Below are 25548 nucleotides of genomic sequence, written 5' to 3'. Positions count from 1 at the left end.
TTGCATATTGTTTTAGAAACTATAGCTGTCTGTTTTGCCGAAACAATGTATTGTGAAATGTCCTCTCGAAGAAAAAAGTGGGTTGGAGATAAGTTAATTCAAACAGTCGTTGTCCATTTGCTGGCATTAATACAGAAAGATCAACTGGCAGATACCCTTTGTAACTGTCGTTTTGCTTTTGTTACTAGAAAATCAATATCTGTTGTTATTTTCATCTTAATCACGTGACAGGTCGTTATAGCCAAAAGCCGTGGAAGAGCCTGTCTTGGAGATTTTCCCAGGGAAATCCTGAGGTCATTCATGATGAAGTGTGCCGCAAGGGAGTGGCTCGGAGTAACCGCAGTGCTATTCATGGCTAGAGCTATTCCTGCCATGGTAGTTCCTAATGCCACTTTATTGGAGAAGCTTTTGGAAAAGTACATGGATGAGGATGGTGAATGGTGGATGGCCAAGCAAAGAGGGAAAAGGGCCATCACAGACAATGACATGCAGAGTATCTTGGACCTTCACAATAAATTACGAAGTCAGGTGTATCCAACCGCTTCTAATATGGAGTATATGGTAAGGACTATTTTTTTTTCCAAGTGGTATGTACAAAAGAAATAAATGTTCATCAATGTTTTTCAGCTACCACACTAAATTCACTCATGCTACTCTTTCATCCACTTTTTTTCTCTATGAAATAAAAAGCTTGCTTCTGTGAGTATCTTTCTCTGCATATTCTTCTGTTAGTGGACCTATTCTGTCTAAGAACTCTGAATTTCAGAGTAGAACTAAATACCATAAGATGCTATGTTCCATGAAGTGTTCTATATTCTGCTCTTACTCTTCTGGAAATGGTGAAAAGCTGGTGTATTTGCTTTTAAGGAACTGAGTAGGACAGTTGCTTTCTAGTTCTTAACTGATAGAACCTTCTTATAAATGATGGATCTGAAAACTTCCAAGACTAACATTTTGAAAGAATCTTCCTGAATTCCTGATATACATTAATGGGCTTTAATTTCTTACTCATATGTAAATGATATAATAAAGACTGCCTTATAGGGATTGATTTTTGTCTAAAGGTGCTTTAACAATGGCTTTTTTTTTCCTTCTGGATTTATCATTGGTGAAAACAAGCCTAGACACAAGATTAAATAAACCTCTGTAACTTATCCTCAATAATCTTATATTTACTCAGAGTAAATTAAGCCTGCTTAGGAAACAAAATTATTTCCTTGACTATTAGCATGTAACTCATTAGTATACTATTTAATACTCCACATATTTAGAAAACTTTTCAAAAATATTACTTCCGTGAATTCGAAATGCACTAGCAGAGCCTGATAATAAATAGTAAATATTATTTAATGATTCTTAGGAATAACATCTCTCCTTTGGAAACATTTCAGAGTGCAGTTCGTTTTAATACATTTTGTCGTTTTCTTTTATTCCAGTATTTATATTAGTTTTTCTTGTTATTCTCTATTTAGGTAACTTTCATGAAACATGGAAGATATAAGTTCCTATCACCCATTAAAAATAAGTCATTATATAATTTTAACTTTTATTGGGAAAAAATATTTTATCCTAAAGGAAGTAGCACTCAGTAGAACTCATCAAAGAGTCAGAATTAGGACCCAGGAATTTGGATCCCTAGTTTAAATTCTGGTGTCAACACTCTCTAGCTATGTGACGTTGGACACCGACTAATCTCGTTCTACTTTAGTTTCCTTGAGTTGAGACTAGTCTATGTTCTCACCTCAAAGGGTTGTTGGGAAGATTAAATGTGATAACTTGTGTAAAGTTTAGGTTTATGAGGCATGCTGCAAGGACTCAGTAAATAGTATTAAGATATATATGTCTAATTCTATGTCTCCTCATCCTGCTTTAATAGGATATCTAATTGAATTATTAGCTCATTTCAAAGTTCTGTGCAGAATATGTCATATTTCTGCAACTTGTGTATTTTAAAGTGTTTGTCCAAAGTGAGAAATTCTATGACTTCTTCATCTGTGAACCTTCAAACAGAAAGAGTCAGTCATGGACCTTTTCCAACTAAGACACTGTATGCTTATTCCATGTGGATAGGTATGCATTTGATTTTTATTTAAATTAAGAAAGAACTTGGGAATTCTAATCCACCCACACATACATACACACGCACACACACACCCCCTGAAAATATATTTATGTGTATTTCAAGTAATGGGGAAATCATGAAAGAACAATTCTGTGATTCATTTTCATATCTGTCTTCAAAAAAAACCCCCCAAAAAACAAAAAAACAAAACCCTGCCTATTGTGTGATGGCTGGTCTGGGATATTTCTGTTGAGTTTCTTTCTAGTTTCACTCATGTTATTCTATCTTTGAAATGTAGATTCAGGAAACAGCCAGGGTTTATATTGCGTTGCCCTTAGATACTGTTAGCACTGGAACTGTGTCTTGGCCGTTAGCTAGGCTGCAAAGGAATTCATTGTCCAGCTGCAACACTGGACCACATTTCTAGAACATAGATTTCAGAGGAAATCTAAAAGACCAATACTACTTTATTTGAAATATTGTTGACTTACATATATTGTAACACTGTTAAGTACAGATGTTGCTACGTCTGATCAAAATACAGTGTATTCAAATAACTATTTTAAATGTGTTTTTTTTTCCCCTGAGAAAACAAAATTAAAAACTGGCTAATGAGCTGTAAAATCTGTTTCCTGTAAATCTGCAGTCTCCTATGATAAGTGTGACCACTTCGGATTGCTTAAACCCTCTATATCATTTCACATTAAATGTTGAATAAGTAGTTACCTTATTTATCCTTGGTACTTATTTGGGGCTTCTCTTTGCCCCCGAACCCATGGCAATGAACCCACATTCACATTTATTAACATTACATCTCTATCCCTACTCGTATCCTCATTTAAAATTCAGGGTTAAAAATTGTCTCTACAAAGTCATATCTTCCCTTGAAAAATTTATAGTTTGAGAAGAAAGAATAGACACATTTGAAAATTTTGGAGTAAGCAAGGGGTCCAACCATTTATTCATGTCTACAAATAATGCCAAGGGAACTCAACATAATGGAATAGTCCTAATCAATGGGGAAGATGAGATTTATTTTGTTTTTTGACATGGTCAGGATTACGAATTATAGGCAAGAATGGATGGCATATGTCAATTAGATGAAGCAGAATAGACTTAGGCAGGGTGTCAGGAATCAGAAGGGAGATTGCATTAAATTTATGAAAACCCAGATGTGGTAGAATCTGGAAGAAGGAAAAATGAGTTATTGATGGTAGAAATTGATGATCCTAAGAAGGAAGTTTACCTTCATTTAATGTAGAGTGATTGAGAAAATGGCGCTAGTAGGTCCAGTGAAGCTGTTGCTGAAGAGGCGATGGATCTTAAAGGAAGAAAGACTGGGTTTGGACTGAGAGAGCAGCGGGCTCACATTTTGTCTCTGGAGCTCACTGGTGTGTGTGAGCTCTGACAGCAACGTTCTGGGCATTGTGTTTGGACTTGGTAAAATTGGTGGAAGAATATAAACCCCATAGTTTGGAATGAGGTAAGACATCCGATGCTGTTGAACTGGTTCACTCTCTTTAAGTCCTTCCTTTTATAGATTTTAAAACCCCATCAGTTGGTTCTTACATCCCCATGTTCTTGTTTCCTGCTCGTCTCTTGAGTGTGTCCCCCAAGTTTTTACTTTTGTCTTTTGTCTATCTATAGGGCCTTATTTACTCCTTTGACTTTAAAGGCCATTGGATATTCATGGCTGCGTATTCTGTCTTCACCCAACAATCCTGTTTTTGAGCTTCATTTTTTAAATTTCCTGTGGTCTGGCGGGTCACACCCGTGTAGTAGTACTCTACATGTACTTCAAGCTGAAAATGTCTACAAATCAAATTAACTACCTATCTTTTTCCTTCACCTTACCTGCTACCTTCACCCTTTCTTCATAATGCTTTCTCCATGAATGTCATCAATACCTCCTTAGCTCTTTAGTAAACAAAGAAAAATGGATACATTAACCCTTGCACCCATTTTCATTGAACAAATACAAACACACACAAATGTACAGTTGTCAACTTCTGTCGGTTTGGTTTCAGAAATGTCATGTGAATATCACTCTTTTATCCTCATCTTTGCTCATTTTCTCACACCTACATTGTTACCACAGCTTCCCACACAGAGAGTGTATTTGTCTATTTTTACTTTCTGACTTAGCCCACCCTCCCTCATTAAAGTTGAATTTCTCCTTCAACAACACTGTGCTGATCTCTCACCTGAACAATGTTCTCTTGACTTCAGACTGCTTTCAAAGTAAAGGCCCTCATGAGCAGCTTATATAAGGAAGCATGTGTAGTTCAGTCTTCCCTGTGACTCTTAACTTCTGTGTCTGTATCTGAAGTTGGATTCCCATTGAACTATTCACTGTCCATGCTCTGTGTCTGCTTATTCAGTGTCCTCACTGTGCCTCGAACAATCGTGTTTCCTGTCTCCTTCTAACTCACTTATTTCTCAAGACGAAGCTCAAACATTGTCATTCCTGTACATCTTTCTTGGGAATAGATTTCCTTGCCCCACTCAAAGTATTTTATTGATACTTACTATAGTATCAGTCTTACTGCAATAAAATATTTACATTTTCATTTCCAAAACTTTGAATCTTTATTTATCTTTAATCCTTATTTATCTTTATAGCCCAGGACCTGGTAAGTACCTCGGTAACTATTTGTTGATTGAATATTGCTGAATGTACTATAAATTGTGTTGAAAGAAAGGGAGGGATGGAAAAATAGATAAGATTATATATGAGTCAAATATGGAGAATAGGTAATTGAGAGGAATTAAGAAAGTTATGGAAGGAAGGATATATTAACACCAAAGACATGAGGTGGGAAATTGGAAATACATGAGAGGAATCACAAATGCTTTAAATAAATCAGGAGTTTTGTCTTTTTTTTTTTTTTAAGTATTCATGGGATGCTAAGACTTGTCTTATAGGGTTACTGAGCTGATAGTGAAGATATTTAAATATTTAAATATTCTGAAATTGAAAAAAAAATGAATTGGTGAGTATTTACCAGTTGTTACAGATTTTTAACACAGAGTCTCTGAAACACGGATGTTCTAAAATCCAAAATAGTTTTCTATCATACAAAGTATGCTTAAGCCTCAACTATACTTAAATAATCAGGACACTTGACCTAAAAAGGATCCATGGACCAGGACCAGCAGTTGGTGTAATGGCTATGTCGCTGGACTCCCATGTAGTCGACTGTGGTTCAAGTCCTGGACCCTGTGGCTTAAACTCATGCCGGGCGCATGTGTGTGCATGCCCAAGATCCCAAGAGGAAAATGGAGGAGAAGAGATTGTGGCATGGCCATACCCCCTAGGGGGTGATTTCTCACTTTCTGTCTCTGCCTCTCTCTTTCTGACAAGTGCATATACCCTATAGCAAAAACCTCTAAAAACAAAACAAAACACCATGGATCAACTATTTAGACTATTCTTTTCTATTGCTGCTGTTTCCATGACTTTGCAAGAATTGCTGGTAGGCCCCCTGCTGGGTGGGTCAATGGCTGTGTGTGCTTACTCTTCACCTCACATATGAGTGAAGACATGGGCAGAATCTTAGGACAACACTTCCCTAATGTACAGCACATGCATCAGAATACCTGTTCTTTTGCTAGGCAACCAAAAGCCATGAGCCAGAACAGCCAGTGGTACTTTCACTGTTTTGTGTGAATTGATGCAAACCAAGTGTCTCACTTTTCTAAGGTTATGCCTAATATAGGAAATCATATTTGTTCGTTTGTTTGTTTCATTTCTCTTCTATGTTTTCATATATCATTTAATTCCAGAAACTGGATGTGGGACACCCTAGCTTATTTAACAGAGTGATGATAGTTTGGGCTATGCAGAAGTGATCTTTAGCTTTTCAGTTGATCCATTTACTCTCATAAAAATCCGTGTTTTCTGGCATTATTTGCCATCCAGGGCAGTTCAGTAATAAATGCGGTGTTTGTTTTAATCTTGCTAAAAATTTCCAGAATTCAATACAATTAAAGTTTTATTGCAACTTTTGATTTCTGAAACAATACTTTTCATTCTGTATTGTCTACTGATCCTTGTCTGGTCATTTTTAAAAATTAAATATTTTTGTCTTTTATTATTGCAGAGTATCTATATCTACTCAAAGATATATGAAATCTGTTTGTTTATTCAAAGACTATCATCATTATTTAAAGTTACTAAATTTCTTTATTCTAAACTTAAAATAACTTGGTCAATTTCCCTAAAATGTTTTTACTTTACATTAATAGTATATTTAGATACAGTAAAGTTATGCTTTATGTGTCTTTGTCTACAGAAATTTTAAAGTTTACAAACCTTAATTTGAAGGGTTTTCTTTTGTTTGTTTGGGAGAGATTTTTGCTATAAAGCATGTGTGCTTACCAGAGAGAAACAGAAAGTGAGAAGCCACTAGTCTGGGACTCAAACCACAGTTGACTACATACATCTGCTTGTCCATTGAATCTTTTTTTTTTTTTTTTTAATGTATTGAGATCTTAATCTTTTGGGGAGAATAGGATGGAAGGTGGAGATTACACCATAGATAGCAATACCTTCAGGAAGAAAGTAACATTACAGCCCAGTTCCATTGAACTTAATAATTACTCTGGGGTTCTGGGACACTGAAAAGTCCTTCTTAAATGCAAGTAATAAATCTAGAGCTTTAGAAAGGCAAAAAGATAGAAATAATTTTAACAGGGGGGTGGAATGCCCAGAGCGAGAAAAATGTCACAAAATTTCGGGATCGTTATTCATTCATTCATTAAACATATATTGGGAATTTACTATATACCAGGTATTACTGAGGGTTCAGCAATAATCACAGTAAATATTCTTCCTTGCACAGCATAGGAATGAAGGCGTTGAATCCTCAGACTCAGCAACAGGGCCTGTGTGGTTGACAAAGAGCAGCTCGGGCATGTTTAAGGAAATGAGGTCAGAGATTTAACTGGGAAGGGCAAGATTCAGTTCATTGTAAAGACTCTCACTTTTAGTCTGAGTGATGAGAAACTGTTTGACAGATTTGAACAAAAGTAGCATGGTCTTCAGCAGTAATCACAGTAAATATTCTTCCTTGCACAGCATAGGAATGAAGGCGTTGAATCCTCAGACTCAGCAACAGGGCCTGTGTGGTTGACAAAGAGCAGCTCGGGCATGTTTAAGGAAATGAGGTCAGAGATTTAACTGGGAAGGGCAAGATTCAGTTCATTGTAAAGACTCTCACTTTTAGTCTGAGTGATGAGAAACTGTTTGACAGATTTGAACAAAAGTAGCATGGTCTTATCAGTTGAATCATGTTGGCTTTCTTGAGAATGGACGTTAGGTGGTGGGAGGAGGAGCATGGCTGTGAGCAGGGAGACAGGGCAACTGCAATAACTTATCCAACAGTTAATGGTGACTAAGGAGTAGGGTGATGGCTGTGCAAATAGTGAGAGCTGGCAAGAGTATGGATACCAATCTCTGTGCATTCATAACATTAAGCTTGAAAAGTTCAAGGATGCCTTTCTGCAAAACTGTGAAATTGACTTGGCCAGCCGGGAAGCCAGTAGGCTGAGCTTTCCTGCAGCTGGTGCAAGATCTACATTCATCCTAGGTTTGGCTGCAGATTGGTGGCAGTTTCTACTCAGGTTTAAATATCAGTGGGAAGATTCTGAGTCCTTCCCCTTGCAGAGACTTCCAGAATTTTTTCAGAGATTCCAGAATCCACCCAGTTATTTAGTACCCATTTTACCAACGTAGTCTTAAGAGATTAAAAGACAGACTCCAGTCTCTACGTCTTCATTTTTCACCTGGTCTACCTTTCTTCCCCAAACCCAGTCTCCTTCCATAAACAGCAAAAGGTGAAAACTTCAGCATGAGAAGAAGAATAGGGCCATAGTATAGTTCATAGCCAGTAGTCACCAATTGTCAATCATGAGGTATGTCATTGGGATTTTTTTTTTTTCATATTTGAGGTAGCACAGACAGATCTGAATGTGAGATGTGGTTATACACGTTGTACATTTTTTACCTGCGGAACTAGAAACAGTGGTATTATGTTTTCTAAGATGAAGAACAATATGGAGAGACTAGCTTTTGGTAGAGAAAGCTGGAGCCCAATTTCTGATATACTCCTTGCAATTTACCTTGGATATCCAGTTGAATTTCTCAAGTATGCAGTTAAACATATGGCAATTAGATATAGGTGATCCAACTTTGAATATGAAGTTAGGATTTGTCAGAAGTTAGATGGTATTCAGAGTCTCCAAGATAGATGAGACTTTAAGGAATAAGTGTAGATGGTGATGCTCAAGAAGTAAATATTTGTTATGCTTTAAAGTGTGGACACTGGGAAAATGAGGAAAAAAACACAAAGAGAATTAAGAATTAGGGTGAAACCAGGGGAGGAGCATGTCCTGAAGAAAAATAAAGAAAGGAAGAAAGATGGTCAGCTCTGTCAAATGCTGCTTATAAAGCTCAAATAAAATGCAGATAAGACCATAGTATAGTGTATTTGACAAAATAGCGGCCATTGGCGATCTGATAAAAACAGGCGAGGTGCAATCACAATTATTGGAAAGTGGTTCAAAAATGGGATAAAAGGGGAACCAGCAGTTAGTGTAATGGCTATGTCGCTGGACTCCCACGTAGTCGACCACGGTTCGCGTCCCGGACCCGGTGGCTTAAAACTCAATTCAGGCACGTGTGTGTGCGTGCCCAAGATCCCGAGAGGAGAATGGAGGAGAAGGGATTGCGGTGTGACCATCCCCCCTGGGGGGTGATTTCTCGCTTTCTGTCTCTCTGTCTCTCTCTGTCTGTCTGGTGACTGCACGTGCCCTATAGCGAAGAAACCTCTCCAAAAAAAAAAAATGGGATAAAAGAAATTAGCATGCTTACTCATTCACTTATTCATTAAATATGCAACATCTCCTATGGGTCAGGTAATATCCACAATATTTTTAAAAGAATATTTTATTTAACTTTATTTATTCATTTATTATAATTTGACCAGAGAAAAAGGAGAGAGAGAGAGAGAGAGAGAGAGAAACTGAGAAGGCAAGCTACTAGGTCCGGGACTCGAACCATGGTCGGACATGTAGGAGTCCAGTGCCCTTACCTGCTGGTCCCAATATCCACAATCTTAACTCTTCCCTAAACAAAAGTTTTCACCTTGGTTTTACAGGAGATGATTGGATTAGGAAACATATCTCAAATTTTCTGACAATGTATAGGAAAATGCAATTTCTTTGCATGATATTTTTTGTAATTAACTTTACTGTATGCCTTCCTTAACACAAAGGGACTTCAAAATGTTCATGGAAGATGAAATTAAAACACAAGTTTATTCTAATTCAAAAAATGTTTCCAAGTAGTATGTTCAGAGTATTTCCATGAACTTTTTGAAGACACCTCATGTAATCACAAATAAGAGCAACTCCTGGTTCAGGAACACTCTCTTTACTATTGTTCAAGCTGTGTTCTTTCATGTGATCTTTACATGAATTTAAACAACCAAATAATTACACATGTTTTAAAATTTAAATTCTTGTATTTTCATAATTTTTACTAAGTTAAAGCAAGTGTTTTTAAAAATTATAATGTCATTATATGTATATAAAAATATATACACACATATATACATTTATATACATATATACATAAAATATTTTGGTCATGGTAAAAAAAATAATTCAAATAATAATTGATTATCTGATAAAGATATTACAGTATTTATGTTCAAGTAACCCTGTTTTATTTCTTTAACTATTTGCTGTTTTCATAATTTAGGAAGCTGCAGCAAGGCCCTTATCATGGATTAAAATAATTTGCTGTTTTCACTGATAAATGTGTGTTTAACAAAATGCATTTGTGGACTGGCCCCAGAGCTCGGTGGTGAAGGGAGCTGGATCTCACATGGTCATGTCACCCTTCAAATCTGGGCCCCAGTGTCTTAAAATAAGAGTTTGGCATGTGTACATGTACTCTCAAAATGTTGAAGGGGTGGAGAAATGGAAGAAAAAGGACTGTGGTGTGCTCATGCTCTGTGGGGGCTGGGGTGCTTTCTCTCTCTCTACTTAGTGAAAGCGAGCCGAGGGAAAGGACAGAATGACGGGCATGAGGCTAATCATTCTGAGTAGCTGGGAAAGGCTTCTCAGGGTGGGTGACGTTTGAACCAAGAGAGCTGGATTACAAGAAGGCGTCAGCTACACAAAGATACAGAGATTATATTTCTAGGCAGAAGGAATACCAGCCACAAAGTCTTTAAGTCAAGAATAAAGTTGGCATTTCCTAAAGAAGGCTAATATGGTTAAGATTTCTTCTGTAATGAGGAAGTGTTAGAAAATGAAGGAGATAGGTAAGCATGGGCCAGAATCCTTTGGGACCTTCTACATGAAAAGAAATTTGGATTTTATTCTGAGTGAAATAGAAAATCATTGGACAGTTTCTTGCAAGAGATTGTCCTAGTTTTTTTTTTTTAGTTCTGAAAAGTCACTGTGATTACCCACTAGGGAATGGTTTTAAGGAAGGCCAGGGCTGACAGCTGAGAGGTGTGTTAAGAAGCTATTGCTGTATTCTGAGTGAGGGAGAGAGGTGACTGGACCGGGTGATAGTGATAAAGATGGAGAGAGGTAGATGGTTTCAGGGTACATACTGATGTACGCTGATTGTTGCTGACTCGTTTTGCTGATCGTTTAAATGTGAAGGGTGAAGGACAATAGGAATCTGTAATATTCTTAGGTTTTGGCTAAATACCTCACTAGATTGTTGAAGCATTTGTAGAGACAGGAGGAAAGAGAGATAAGAGAAGTTGAAAATGAAATAAACAATCTTTCTTAAAAAAAAAAAAGTTAATCTTTTTAAAGAGCAAAAACGACAGTAAGGGAGGCTGCTCCTCCAATGGTATCTTCACATCGTGACATCCCCAGCTTCAGCCAACCCTGGAAGGGGGATGCATATCCCTGGTGTACTCAGGGGATTCTGAATGCAAAACCAGAACCTTCCCGTGCCAGCCTCTCAGAAAATTTTGAATTTTACTGCTTCATCCAACCTAGGAATTTTCTTTTTTGGCTTGAGGTGCCATACTGTCTTCACTTATATCTAATAGTAAGTAGAAAGATGGGACTCGAGATAAAAAATGTGGATTTAGTGTAGATACTAGGAACATCTGAATGGAACTGACTGAACAGGGAGACGCTGGCAAAGAAGCTGAGAACAAGTGGACTGAAGGAAAGAACAGAATAGACTGTGTGTTCTATAAGCCAGGGGAGGCGTTCAACACAGGTGAACTTAACTGTTTTCAGCATGTTGAGAAGACGTGCAAGATGAGGAAGCGCCAATGGTGTTTTTGTCAATGTGGAAGGCTCTGGTGACCTTCCTACGAGTAATTCCAGTGGTGGAGTCTGCCCAGAAGCCATAAGGAAGGCGTAAGAAGAGAACAGGAGGTGAGGAAGTGAAGTATCTGACTCCTGGAGTTGACGAGATGCCATGGCTCTGAAGGAGAGCAGAGAAATGAGATAACAGCTAGAGGGCACTATGGGAAAGCTTTTATGTTTGTTTTCCTGTTGTCTTTTAGGGAGAGTGCTTATAGGTTGATGAGAATGAACAAGTTAGGAAAGCGGTTGTCATAGGAGAGAGAAAATAAAACCACAAAGTCAGTTCATTTATACCAAGAGGAAAGGATGAGGCTGTGGATGTAGAATCAGGTAGCTCGATGTCTTTGATGTAGAAAAGAGGAAGGAAGTTTCATGTAATATTTCCATTTTCCCAGTGAACTGAGAAACAAGATCATTAGCTGAGATGGAGAAGGCAGGAAGGAAGAGGGTCTGAGGGGAGCACGTATATAACATTAATTTGGAGATACTGCTTAAGGATATACGGAGTCGATTATATGGGGGCTTCTGAGGTGCTTTCAGTTCATTTCTTTCACTGTGCTTTGAGTTTAGAGATCTAATAGATTTGGAAGAAGTTTCCTATAGCGTACCAAGGTACTGAAACAACTCAGATAAATTATAGTAATAATGCCTTCTGTGGTTTGCCACGGGTCCCACCCCTCTACCTAGTCACTTCACACAATGTCACGTGCTGACATAGGGAAGCATTTGATTAGAAAACTCGTGGAGGTAAGAGACGATCAAGGACCCTTTAGTGGCTGATTGATTTTTAAAGTATTCAGAGATTAGGTTATACAGATCTAGTATAGATACAGACCAAATCACGTGTTTGAGGTTCACATTGCAAACTGAATGCTAAATACAGATAGCTGTATAGAAACTGTAAAAATTCCATTAGGGAGCTGTTGCTCCAAATATGTAACTTGGATTGGTGGTTTACAAAAATTGAACTTATTTAGATAAGAACCTAAAAGTGGTTCAGTGACTCTTGTTCTTGAATTGTTAACAAACTCAATAACATGTGACTAAGGCAGCTCCTTACACATGGGGAAAAGGCAAGACTTTCTGTGTTGATAGCTCAACAACCACAAAAGCAAAATGTAAACATGGACAAAATCTGTTGAATAGGTTGTGCACACTTTATAATTTAAATTTTTGACCGAAGACTATTTGGATCACTTGGATATATGGATAGAAAGTGTTTTCCATGGAAAAACAAGTAGTTATGATTTAGGGGGTAGAAATTAGAGGACTTAAGTCTGATACCACTTAAACTTTAGTGTGAATTTGAGCCCTCTGGGAATCTTGTTGAACTGCAGGATTTGGTTTAATTCAGTAGATCTGAATCAAATCATTCTATCATTCTGTGTTCATTCAATCATTCTGTGTTCCTAATAAGTTCATGGGTAATATGGCAGCTGCCAACCTGGGAACCCCACGTTGAGTAGAAGGCTTTAGGCTTACTGGAGATGGAGAGGTTAAATTTGAGACATGAATAGTAGACTCTAGAATGCAGATTATTTTCTTCTCTGAGCTGTACATCATCCTTCTTTTTTTTTTTTTTCTCATAATGTAGGAACTCTAATTATTAGTGCAAAGAAACAGAAACTCCTTTTTATTACCTTTTAGGAAGTACAGAGGATCCAAAAAGATAGAGTGACTTGAACAATGGTGCGGTGGTTAATGTGCTGGACACTCCCACATGGCCGACCATGGTTTGAGCTCCAGACTGGTGGCTTGCTTTTTCACTTCCACCTCCCCATGCCCTGTCTGCTTGTGTCTCTCTCTGGTCAAATTAAAATGATTGAATAAATATGGTTAAATAAATAATTATTTTTAATTTTTTTTTTAAAACGATTACTTTAAGCTTAATGTTTAATCATTCTGCTTGAAGGAGGAGGGAGAGATGAAATCTCAAAATGAATGAGTTTTGTTGGGTAGTGAAAATTGAGGTACAGAGTGATGACATGTTAGATTGTGAAGATGATATAAGTGAGAAGGGAGGACACAGAATTTCAGAGTTAGGCAAATGTCCGAGGTGGGGGGAGTGGCACCTAGGTGACAGGATAAGACCAGGGACAGCATGGGAGTTACTTTCCATAGACTGTCTCCTGTGTGACATTGTTACAGCTTAAACAATACAAAGAACCCACCCAAACCCTGGACAGCCAGGAAAGCAGTTGACATGGTTGGTTATGTAATCTGTTGAAGATATTTTGATATATAAAACTGTATCTTAAACTTGCTCAGGACATGGGAAATCCATACCTGACATCCTGAATGAATAACTCAGATCAGATGTCCAGAGAAGAGAAACCAAATGATAAAAATGTCAGAGAGGCATGGCTTTTGCATGAGAGTGGAATAAAAACATCAGAACTCCTCTCTGGGGGTGGGGGATGAGGGGGGGGAGAAAGGCCAGAGGGCTTGTCAAATCAAAAGTGTTGGGAACAAAGTGAGTTCAACCTGAACAAATAAAATGCAGCTATTCTGTACACCTTGGATTTGGGGATGGTGAATGAATCTCGTCAAGCCTGTAGCCTTTGTAGATGTTAGAAAGTCTTCATATCCTCCTTGCTTTCTCTCTAAGGAATTTCTACTCTACTTTCAAGCATGCTCTGTGTTTGTCTAAACTCTTCTTTGCAGAGTTCGGAGCTGCCCCGCCTGGTGCCCTGTGCCCTGGTGCCTGTTACTTCTCACCCAAGCCTCTGCCTCTCCCCCATGTCTCTCCTGTCTCTTCCTCTAGCTTTGCATTCCTTTGTGGGAAGGGGCTGTGCTATAGTAATCTTTGCATTCCTCAGCTGAGTCGCTGACACATGCTGTAAGCTCAGTTTATACTAGCTGACAGGGAACAAAAGGGGGAATGAATGAAAAAGGAATAGATGACTAAATTCTCAACAATGATGTGAAGTGGACAAAATGAAAAAGTGTATTTCATTGTGCTTTGACAAGGTAAAGCTATTAGAAAATTGCCAAAGCCTTCCATTTCAGGGAAGTATTGTACTTGCCTTTTATTTAATTTTATATTTTTAAATACAGTAGTTTTTGATTAGGGCAAAACCATTCTTTAATACGAATGGCAAGTGGCTAGGTTGTAACTGGATTTCAGGTACTTTCAGAGTTATGTTGAGTACTGACATCTCTTTATAATGACATGGGTATGGCTGCCACCCCTCAGAAGGTAGAGGCAAGGTCTTTGAAGAGACATGATCAGAATGCCAAGGTTCTTGCTAGAGAACAGTTTTCCAGATGTAAAACATGACTTGGTATGAAAGACAAACTAACATATTTTGAATTGCATATAAAGCATAAAGAATTTCAGAATAAAGCAGTGGCCGGGAAGCTTCTTAGAAGAGTTATAATTTGAAGCAATATTTGGAAGAGGTTATAGTCTTTTGTTGTAGGAACTCTGGCTGAGCATTTAGATGAGGAGAAGCTTACCAGAGCTACTGATATGAAAATGTGAGCCGTTAATGTGAAGGGAGGACCTGGCTGTAACTTAGGATCTGTGTAAACTAACCAAGTCTCTGTTATGGAACTAAGGACATATTTTCCAAATGATGCAAAGAACTTGTGTCAAGTGTGCATCACAGCAGCACTGTTTCTGTTTCTTCTTGCTTACCTATAAAGAAACATTTCATTTGAGGTAGTTTGGCAATATTAGTTTGACTTTTATTTAAGCTTCTTTTCTGTTTCTGATAGCATCTATACGGCTGCGAGAGAAAGAGAAAAGTACCCTTTACAGAGTCTTGTCATGTCATCCCCTCTCCATAGCCCTCCAGCTCCTCAGGATCTTGGGCACACATACACAGGTTTGTGAGACCATCCTGGAATCCAAACTGTGGTCGACCATATGGCTTCCAACATTGTAGTTCCATTTGCTATGACTGTGCCACCTGACTGGACCCAATTTAACTTTTAAAAGAGAAACAATTATTGCAGATATTTCCAAAGTATGAGTTGATTAATCCTTTTTAAATTTCTGTATATAGAAATAGTTTTAAAATGTGTTATATATATATTATATATGTATGTATATATTTACATGTTATACTTTTTAAATTCCTATAGAAATATTTTTAGTGTAACAGATGTATGAACTATACATATATATATGAAATATATTAATACTGTATATAAATATAAACCTCAAAGGCACTTAGAGGTTTCAGTGGAAATGGCCATTGGAAATTTAATGCTAATATGAGGTCAGCAGTTAGCGTAATGGCTATGTCACTGGACTCCCATGTAGTCGACCGCAGTTAGAGTCCCGGACCCCGTGGCTTAAAACTCATGCCAGGTGTGTGTGCTTGCGTGCCCAAGATCCCAAGAGGAGAATGGAGGAGAAGGGATTGTGGCATGGGCCCCTGGGGGTTGATTTCTCACTTTCTGTCTCTCTGTCTGGAGAGTGCATGTGCCCTAAAGCAAAAACCTCTCAAAAAAAAAAAAAAAAAAAAAAGGAAATTTAATGCTAATAGAGTTCTTAATTAGTTCATTGTCAAGAGATTTCAAGTAAAGCTAGGAATGAATTATTTTAAACTTTATTTTACAACTAATATTGTCTTAAATTTGAATTCTAAGAAAACATTTACTCTATTGTTAGGTGGCAGGGATCACCCTGTTTTTCAGTCATTTAAAATTTTGGGTTTGCTTTTTCTTTCTTGGTCATGTGAATACTGACAATGTTCCATATATGAATAAAAAGGCTACCTTAATCACAGCAAATTAAGCAGATTCTAGAGAAATGGAGGAAGGAAAGAACATTTATTTTGTTAAGATCTAGTGTATATCAGGTCAATATGTTAGTCTGCTAGTAGCTACTCTGGGCTATTCTCAGGCATTTCACAGCAGGAAACAAATGCTGCATTAACAAGGGTTCAGCAAGGAGGAAGAAATGAGTGAGCACTCCGTGTACAGAGTGGTAGACAGGGTTAAAGTGAGCCACAAAAGAAGATGAGATGCCCAGAAAAACACACCAGGTGTGTTTGCCTGCATGCTCAAAATACCAAGGGCAGAATGGAGAAGAAGGGATTGCAGTGTGGCCACCCATGCCCGGGGGTGATTTCTCACTTTGCCTCTGTCCCTCCTACAAGCACATGTGCCCTATGGTGGAAAAAAAACAAAAACAAAAACCAACTAAAAAGGTTTATGTTTGTTCTTATAAACTGATCCAACATCAATAGATCAAAATTTAACTGATAAAGTAGATGATACTTTTCCAATTACCAAAATATTTCCTTAACTACTGAAGTCTACTTGGACATCCAGAGCATTATTTTGAAGATTAACCTAGTCGCCCCTTAAGTGAGAATAAAAAATAGTAAAGGCATTCTGCATTTGGCTTTATCACAAAGTCAATATAAAGGATCTAACATTTACAAAAAGAACCGAAGTTTAAGTATGCAGGACTTTACTTTTTTTTTTTAAGAGAGAGATTTTTGCTATAGGGCATGTGCACTCACCAGAGACAAAGAGAGAAACCAAGAGATAGAAAGAGAGAAATCGCCCCCTTCCCGCAGGTGGGATGGTCATGCCACACTCCATTCTCCTCCATTCTCCTCTTGGGATTTGGGGCATGCATGCACACACTCCTGGCATGAGTTTCAAGCCACTGGGTCCAGGACTTGAACCACGATTGACCATGTGGAAGTCAAGTGATGCAGCCATTATTTCATCTGCTGGCTCCAGGGTTTTACCTTTTATTCAAAATAGGTACCATATAAATACCCTTTCACACAAGTTTATATCAGTCGTGTATATCTGTGGCAACGGACTTAGGCTCTTGTGTCTCTCCTGTAAGTTACTGCCCATCCTCAGGCCAACTGTGAAATAACTCATTAGTGTATCTTGAGGATCTGTTACAAGACAAGTGTTACATTAGGTACTATGGAAAACATACAGAAAGTTCAAGACACAAATCTGATTTAAAATTCTAGTTAGAATTTAAGATTCAAAGTATTAAAGGCAGGACTAGGAGAATATATCATTGATAAGTTATGTGCTTAATTAAAAAGATTCAGAGGAGTAATAAGATAAATGGAGTGCCGTGTTTGGAATGACCTCCAAAAGGAAAAAGACCACGATTGAGACTTTGGTGAAAGGGTAAAGTTTAAGTAACAAAGGAGGACAGGAGAGGGAAAAACAGCCCTGTGGAAGAAAGCATCTGATGGATTCAATGGCCCAGAACTATGAATGGGCAGATGCTAGATAGAACCAGACCACTCAGGGTGCTGTCCTTTGGTTATGGCCCTGGCACTAGGTGTTAAAAACATAGTAGCTTTGCTTTCTCTTCTGACTTAATGAATCAGAATCTGTGTTTTCAGAAGAACTCTATTATAAACTTGTTAGAGTTTGAGAGTCACCTATAAGGGGCCCATGTTGGGGGTTGGAGGCGGAGATGAGATTTGATACATTGGGAGAGAGGCCTCCAAAGTGAGATCAGATGAATCTGTAGAAATTCTATAGAGAAACATCAGGGTTATGTCAAATGAATGGCATTGCTGCTCCATGGACAGAAGCAGCCCCAAGTCATGCCTCTGATACAGGGTTAAATATGGTATCTGTACAATATGGAAACAGTGGGTTTAATTGAAAACGTCTAGTGTTCTGCATATTAAATTTCTACTTCATAAGTAATTTTAATAAAACTAGGTTCCCTAAATTATTAGGTTGCTAATTTTTTAAAGTTTTAAGGCTTTGCTTTAAAATGTTGGTTGTCGGAGAAGTCATGATTTTTTTTTGTTCTATGCAAAAATGCATCATGACTTTTCTGACAGCCCAATGTATTTTAGGACCAGATCTGTAGCCTACTGGTTAAGGGAGTGGGATCCCCTTTGTCTGACCAGGATCCAAATCCTGGCTCCAGCAGTTTGAAAAACACACTGGGCATGTGTTTTTGCATGCCTAAAATCTTAACAGGGTGGAAAAATGGAGGAGACAGGATGTACTGTGATCATGCCCCATGGTGGGGGAAGCTGGGAGAGGAGCTTTCTCCCTCTTACTCTCTCTCTCTCTCTCTCTCTCGCTGTTTCTTTGTTTCTCTCCGGTGAGTGAAAAGTGCCTTCTGGCCATAAAAAAAAAAAAATTAGGAAAAGATTTTATATAAAACACTGGCATGTAAACCTCACATCTTTGTAATTTCCAGACCTTAATATGTGTAGAAAAATTGCCTTGAGGTAATGCTATTCTTCAGTAGCTGGCAGTGGCTCTGTGCCTGGTAACACAAATGTTCCCTTTGAAATCTGAGCTTGGAACATTTTCCCTGTAACTGCAGACTTTTCAGAACAGGTGAAGCATAGTAGTTAAATACCTGAGGTCATCTCAGAACTATAGGGAATGTATTACAGCTGTTTTCCATAGGGCTTTTTATACCAGATGATTGAGCCATGGAAAACATCATTCACTCTTTGAGCATAGGTTTATTTACTCATATATTTCACTGGTTTCTGTTGGGAGGAAAGGCATAAAGAAAGCAGCTTTAAGATTCTATGGGACATTGTGTCTGGATTTTGAATGCAATGGCTCCTTGAACTGTCAAATGCGTTATGTCTATAGAATAACAAGTTATTGGAATGTCTTGGCGCTCGGGTTATTGCTATAGAAAGGATTGCATTGACAGCTTGCTCCATCGATTGTTGGACTGCAGTTTTGATTTAAATAGGGAAAGCACAGTGATTTGGGGAAAGATTCAATTTTGAAGTAAGATGGGTAATTTACAAACCTGTTTTGTCAAAAGTGGTGGCATAGTGAGAATTATCTTTTAATGGTATATTCAGAAGGAAATAACTCTGTCAGTCTTTTGTTTTGTTTTCTAACCACTTCTACATGGACTAACAGGCTGAGAAATCCTGGTGTTCCTGGTAACTGTGAAGAAAAATTATATAGAGATGTTTGTGCCTTATTTCAAATATCTTACCATTGTGTTTTTCAGGACTAAGCTGAAGAGAGGCCTGGTTTTGACTTTTGATTAACAATGTATTTTTATTCCACTAAAGGGGACATTTACTGAAAATTTCTTGTGGCATTGATCTGTTTTGAGCAATATTGAAACAAATTGTTCAGAATCAATTGACTCTGCTGTCATAATGAGATTCATAATTAGAAAATCCTAAACCTATTTGGTTGTGTGATCTTGCAAATCACAAAACAGATTTGCTTCTCAGTTAAGAGATTCCCTTGTCACCATAAATGTTGTTTTACAGTTAACAAGTACCCCTCTATCCTTTTCCGTAAATCTTGAGCACACATGCACAGGTGCCTGGTATGAGTTTCAAGCCACTGGATCTGGGTCTTGAACCAGTGATCTAACCACTGTGTCATCTGTTGGCCTCAATAAATGCATATATAAAAGTCTACATAAAATTACAAATTATATCATGGGCCAGTGTTTAATAGATGTGTAATTAGACTTTCTAATAGTATGATACTCAAAAACCAATTATAATCGTTTTACATTTATCTTGGAAATCCATTAAAGCTACATCAATTTTGGAAACAGTATAATTGAGATCATCTGTGTATCACTTATGTGCTTAGAATCTTTAGATAATTAATTCTAACAATTATTCCTATTTTCCATTTTTTTCAAAAATAATTTAATTATTTAAAGTCATTTTTCTCAGTATGTCTTTCCAAAGACTTATTAGAGCTTCATCCACTTAGTTAGGGCTTTCTAGAATGGTTGAACATCTTGCGGTCCTATTTTTCTGCACAAAGAATGGCATTTAGTAATTTTGAAAGTAGGTGAGAGGTCCCAGTTAGTTATTTTATGATGGATTTAGAAGTGTCAGATCATGGTGTTCACTTTTCAATTAAATTTTCTTTACTTATTTATCTTTTTTATTGATGAAGCTAAACAAGTCTGTAAAATTAACTATTTAACACCAGCGTCATCTAGGGCATTCTGTTTGGTAGACTAATTGCACCTTTCTGATAAAATGCCCATCATTTGCTCCCCATCACTGATCCTTGGTGTAGTTTATATGTGAAAAGTCAAATTGCATAAATTTGTATCAGGCAGATAATCCCGCAAAATTCCATATCCTTTTCTATAGTCTAAAACAATGCTAATTGATGAAAAAAGTTCTTTAGTATTAGCTATCTTTTATGAAATTAATGTTTAATTTTTTTTGTACTTAAAATCAGTCCACCTTCCACTTTAGTTTGTGTGTGTGTGTGTGTGTGTGTTTGTTTAATTGCCAGAGGGTACATGAACTCAGAGAGAGAATGAGCTTACCGCCTCCAATGGGGTATGGTCACACCAGAATCCTTATTCCTCCATTTCTTTTTCTTGTCAGGATTTTGAATTTTGGGCATGTGCACATATGTGCCTGATGTGTCTTTCAGGTCACTGGAGCCAGGATTCAAATCATGATTGGCCGTCGGGGATCTGGCTCCCTTAATCACTGAGCTGTAGAGCTCACCTTCCATTACCATTCATGAAGCCTCAATTACTGTAAAATGCTCATCTCCAGACAGATTCTTAGTGACTAACTGGCATCTTGTTTACTGTATCACAGTGGTAGATCTACAGTTATAAAGAGTCAACAATCCCCAGGACAAAAATTTCCAAATTATGTAAATCCGGAAAAAGCACTAAATTTACTGTGGTCAAGAAGATATATTTGCAAACACTTAATCCTTTTTATGAAAGAAAATTATTCTTCGTATCAAAGAGAAAGAAAACTTCATATCACTAATGACGATTTTGCCTAATGTACAGTCATACTAATTGATTGGTAAGCTAGCAGACTTCACTAAAAATTACATCCCCGAATGATTTCCAAATATCATTAGTTGTCTGTTTTAACAGAGCAGAATGGCATGTACTTTGGTAGGAATGTCAATTATATCTGTTCATTCATACTTCTCAAAGGACAACAGTCAATTAAATTTTCATATGTGTCTATATAGCTGCATAATTTCCAATTTCAACAACTGTAAAATGTCAGTACTAAATAGGCAGTAACTAAAATTACAGCACACTTCTAGATTTACATTTGAAAGTCATTAAGATTTAAAATTTCTCATGTGCTTGCAGTGAACATGCATGCGGGAACCCAAAATAAGAACATCTCCAAATTAACCAGCTTAAAAATATTATTAGAGACAAATGATGTTAATAGTATTCTAAATGTTTCTTTTAGTAAGGAAACTTCATTGAAGACTTATTGCCATAAGAAACAAAAAAACAACTTCCAGCTGTAGTTGGAAAAGGGAGCTGTTTTCATCTTTACACACCTCAAGTACCCATTTTTTAAAGAATGGCAATTTTACTGTGGCTTGGCTTTAAATTAGTGCTGGGTAAATAGTTCAGAGAGAGAGAGAAAAAAAAAGAAGCCCCTTAGACCATCTTGATTTAATTTACAAGCCTGTTTAAATAGAAATGTATACAGACTAACCTACACTTAAATGGGATGGGTACAAATTATTGGCAGTCTTAAATCTGAAATATTTTGCTGTAACAGTAAAAATATGTACTATTGTATGTCATAATAGTATTTCTTCCAGTTATATTTTCAGTAAATTTTTTTAAAGGCTCTTTTTGATTTGAATTATTGAGCTTGACCTAAACACCATGAATGATTAGATTCTTTAAAAATTTTTAAATAATTACATTGGGAACCAGCAGTTAGCGTAATGGCTATGTCGCTGGACTCCCACGTAGTCGACCGCGGTTCGCATCCCGGACCCGGTGGCTTAAAACTCACGCCGGGCGCGTGTGCGTACGTGCCCAAGATCCCGAGAGGAGAATGGAGGAGAAGGGATTGCGGTGTGACCATCCCCCCTGGGGGGTGATTTCTCGCTTTCTGTCTCTATGTCTCTCTCTGTCTGTCTGGCGAGCGCACGCGCCCTATAGCGAAAAAACCTCTCAAAAAAAATAATAAAATAATTACATTCATAATTGTCACTAATTATTATTTACTAAATATTGATAAAGAACTAAGCTGGTTGCATTCTTTCTGTTTCAGTTCTTGTATTAAAATTTTGTTTGTACTTATTTTAGCAGTATTATAATTTATTCAGTATGTTTTCCCTACTTTTTTTAAAGATTTTTGCCATAGATCACATGAGCTCATCAAAGAGAGACAGAAACAGTGAGAGGGAAAGTGAAAAACCACCCTCCCCAAGAGGATGGCCAGGCCACAATTGCTTCTCCTTCCTTCTCATGGGATTTTGGGAAATCATGCCCATGAGCCTAGTGTGCTTTACAAGCCACCAGGACTGGGACTTGAAATGCAGTCAACCCTGTGGGAGTCCAGTACTTATGGCCACTATGCCACCTGTTGGCCCACTCTTAATGGATTAAACATAAAACTTAAGTCTTACTTTAAAAACAATTCATCAATGTATATACTCAGCAATTCAATCTTGGTCCTTAGAACAATCTGAGTTCTATTTCAGTTGGCACATTGTACAAATAAGAAAAGAGCCTAGAGTATTTGAATGATATGTTTTTGGTTCTATTTCAAGTCCTATACAACAACAACAACAAAAAACAAACTTGAAAGATCACAGATTTGTAAGTTTTACATTAATTATATATTTTTTATTAAAACAAACAAAGAAACAAAAACCTGTTGGAGCCAGATGGCACAGAGGTAATCCACACTGGCATGCTCAACCCACATAGGAATGCCCTGGAATTTTGTCCCGAGACTTTGTACATGCCAGAGATGTCTGTATGTGTGTGGTCGAAGCTGGCTGAGTCTGGGTGGATCGTGGTGTGGGGACCTATTATCAGACAGGACAGCCGAGCAGTATTGTGTGAAATACCTGGTTCTTCCGGTCCAGACTCCAAAGGTTAGAGACCTGCCCTAAGACACAGAATGAACATGCACAAACACGTGTAAAATAGGAAAGAAGTTTTGTTTTTGTGTCTGCTTTTTCTTAGAGAAAAGTAAAGATTTTTAACAGAAAAGAAATACACTCCACACCAGAAAGGCTTGTGAGTGGGCAGCTGTTAGAGGATAGCTGAGCTGGGAATGAGCTTAGGTGTTATTTTTATTTTGGGATTTTGTCTTGAACATTTAGGAGCGGAGGTCTGTCATTATTTAGCTGGTTTCTTTGTTTGAATTCAATTTCGTTTTTGCTTACATTCTTCTTCCTCAGGTAAGGAATTTGATTGCCCAGCTACGCATGCCCAGTGTGAACTTGAAGGTGTGAGCATCCTCATGGGGACTACTGTGTCTATCAGTTTATTTCCCTGAGCAGGAATGACAGTGACGACCATGCATCTTGGTGATGTGGAATGGCAGGAGGGAAGACAGCAACTTTCCCCAGGTTTCCTGGAGAAAGCTTAGATAATGGAGTAAAAATGAGATCAGCTTCCCTCTTCTGGTCACTAGGAGCCAGTAAGAGGAAGGCATCCCCAGAGAGAATTTGGTCATATCCCCTGACAAGTAGTGATCGATGAGGCAGAGGTTCTTCTGCCCTTATCTCAGAGCTGCTCACTTATAGCTGGCTGACTATGGCATGGGTGGCCTACCTATGACAGACTCTGTGGGGGGGTGCTTCCCTCATTTCTCTCTTTTTGTCTCTTTCTCATGGAAAAAATAGATAAATTTTATAATTTCTTCAGTTTCACCAGACATCTAAGACTATACAATCATGTGGGAAACTAGTAAATTGACCTGCGTAAGTCTCAAGGACTGTGCAAAGGGCTAAGCTGGTGGTCCTCAGTCAGTACCTCTCACATGTTCTGGACTACCACCACCTGAGTGATTGCAAACTCAGAAGGCAGCCTGGGCTGGGAAACCCAACCCTGGAGCTTATCCTGCATCTCTGTTTGTGTGGTCTGGTGGTTTGTCCAAACCGACTTCTACTTAACAGTTGCTGGAGATCTACATTGTTTGCTCAGGTCTGTCAACCTCTGTCTTAAAATATTACAAGACATGGGACTGGCAGGTGGTGTGGTGGTTAAGGCATTGGACTCAACAGGGCCGACCATGGTTCGAGTCCTGGACCTGGAGACTTGCTTTCTCACTTTCTCTCTCTTTCTCTTTCTTTGCTGAGCATACGTAACCTATAACATACTTTAAAGTAATAATAAATAAACAAATAAATAATTCTTTTAAAAAAATAAAAGATACGTAGAGGCTATATTTCCTGCCCCATCCTTGGAAGTTTCACTGTCTCATTCTGTTAATTAAAAGTGAGTCATTGTCCAGCTCAAAGTGAAGAGGAGATGAGGAAATTTGACTCCACTTGGTGAGGAGGGTATTTTAACATTATCACAATGGCTGCAAGGCTTTTTTTTTTTTTTTTTTAACCATCTAGGAACTATTTATGTCTTTCCTCCAGTTCCTGGCTGCTCTCTGAGTATGAGTTTGCCAAATTAGAAACCTGTAAGTGTGTTTTTGTTGTGTGTTTGACTAAAGTACAGTATTACAAGGGAATCTGAATTCCAGGATTGAAGACAAGAATTTGTCTTTTAAGGACAACCTACTTTCCAGGGAACTTCACCAGGAAATATGCTTGCTTTCGAGAGCTGATTAATTCATCAACTTCCTAAATACAGAAGGATGTCAACATTTTGTCCATTTTCTGGGAATTTAACTAATTTCATTATTTCTTACTTAATTTTTATTTGAATCAATAATGACAGCAACTTGAATTATATCTTTATAAAATAAATAAAATATGCAATTATAGAATTATATCAGGGTTAAATAATAAAAATTAACTAGTAGTGTGCCCACAGTTGACAAAGTACTTGTCTGATAATTTGGTGTATATTTCTGACATAAAACTAGTCATTTTGAGTATTTGATATTTAGTCAAGGCTTATATGAAGATTAGCTACTCATACTGCTCTTGATTTTTAAGAGCATGTAAATTTTATATTTTTGCTAGATAACAAAAACATGCTGAAACAAGAATACACTTCTAATTTTGCATACATTATACATTGTGACTTTGAAAACATTGTTTTTCATATTTCAGATCCACAGTGGAGTAGGGAGGAATGTTCATTTATGAAAATTGGATGGGGCCGGCAGGTGGCGTGGTGGTTAAGGTGCTGGACATTCTCACATGGCCGACTATGGTTCGAGTCCTAGACCTGGTGGCTTGCTTTCTCACTTTTCCCCTCTCTCTCTCTCTCTCTCTCTCTCTCT

The 25548-nt window shown here is 37.7% G+C and overlaps 1 protein-coding gene across 1 annotated transcript in view; it reads left to right on the top strand.

Moving 5' to 3' along the window:
- Positions 1-239: 239 nt before the first annotated feature.
- CRISPLD1 (cysteine rich secretory protein LCCL domain containing 1) overlaps positions 240-25548 on the top strand; it is a 47126-nt gene continuing 21817 nt past the window's right edge. Inside the window, exon 1 of the mRNA XM_006159928.3 lies at positions 240-561. Coding sequence (XP_006159990.1) covers positions 301-561 — 261 coding nt within the window. The 5' untranslated portion in view covers positions 240-300. The remainder of the gene's footprint in view (positions 562-25548) is intronic.

Source organism: Tupaia chinensis, unplaced genomic scaffold, assembly GCF_000334495.1.
Source record: "Tupaia chinensis unplaced genomic scaffold, TupChi_1.0 Scaffold000667_1, whole genome shotgun sequence".
NCBI classification, from domain to species: Eukaryota; Metazoa; Chordata; class Mammalia; order Scandentia; family Tupaiidae; genus Tupaia; species Tupaia belangeri.
The sequence above is the reverse complement of the archived record's forward strand: the minus strand, read 5'-3'. Positions and strand labels throughout refer to the sequence as shown.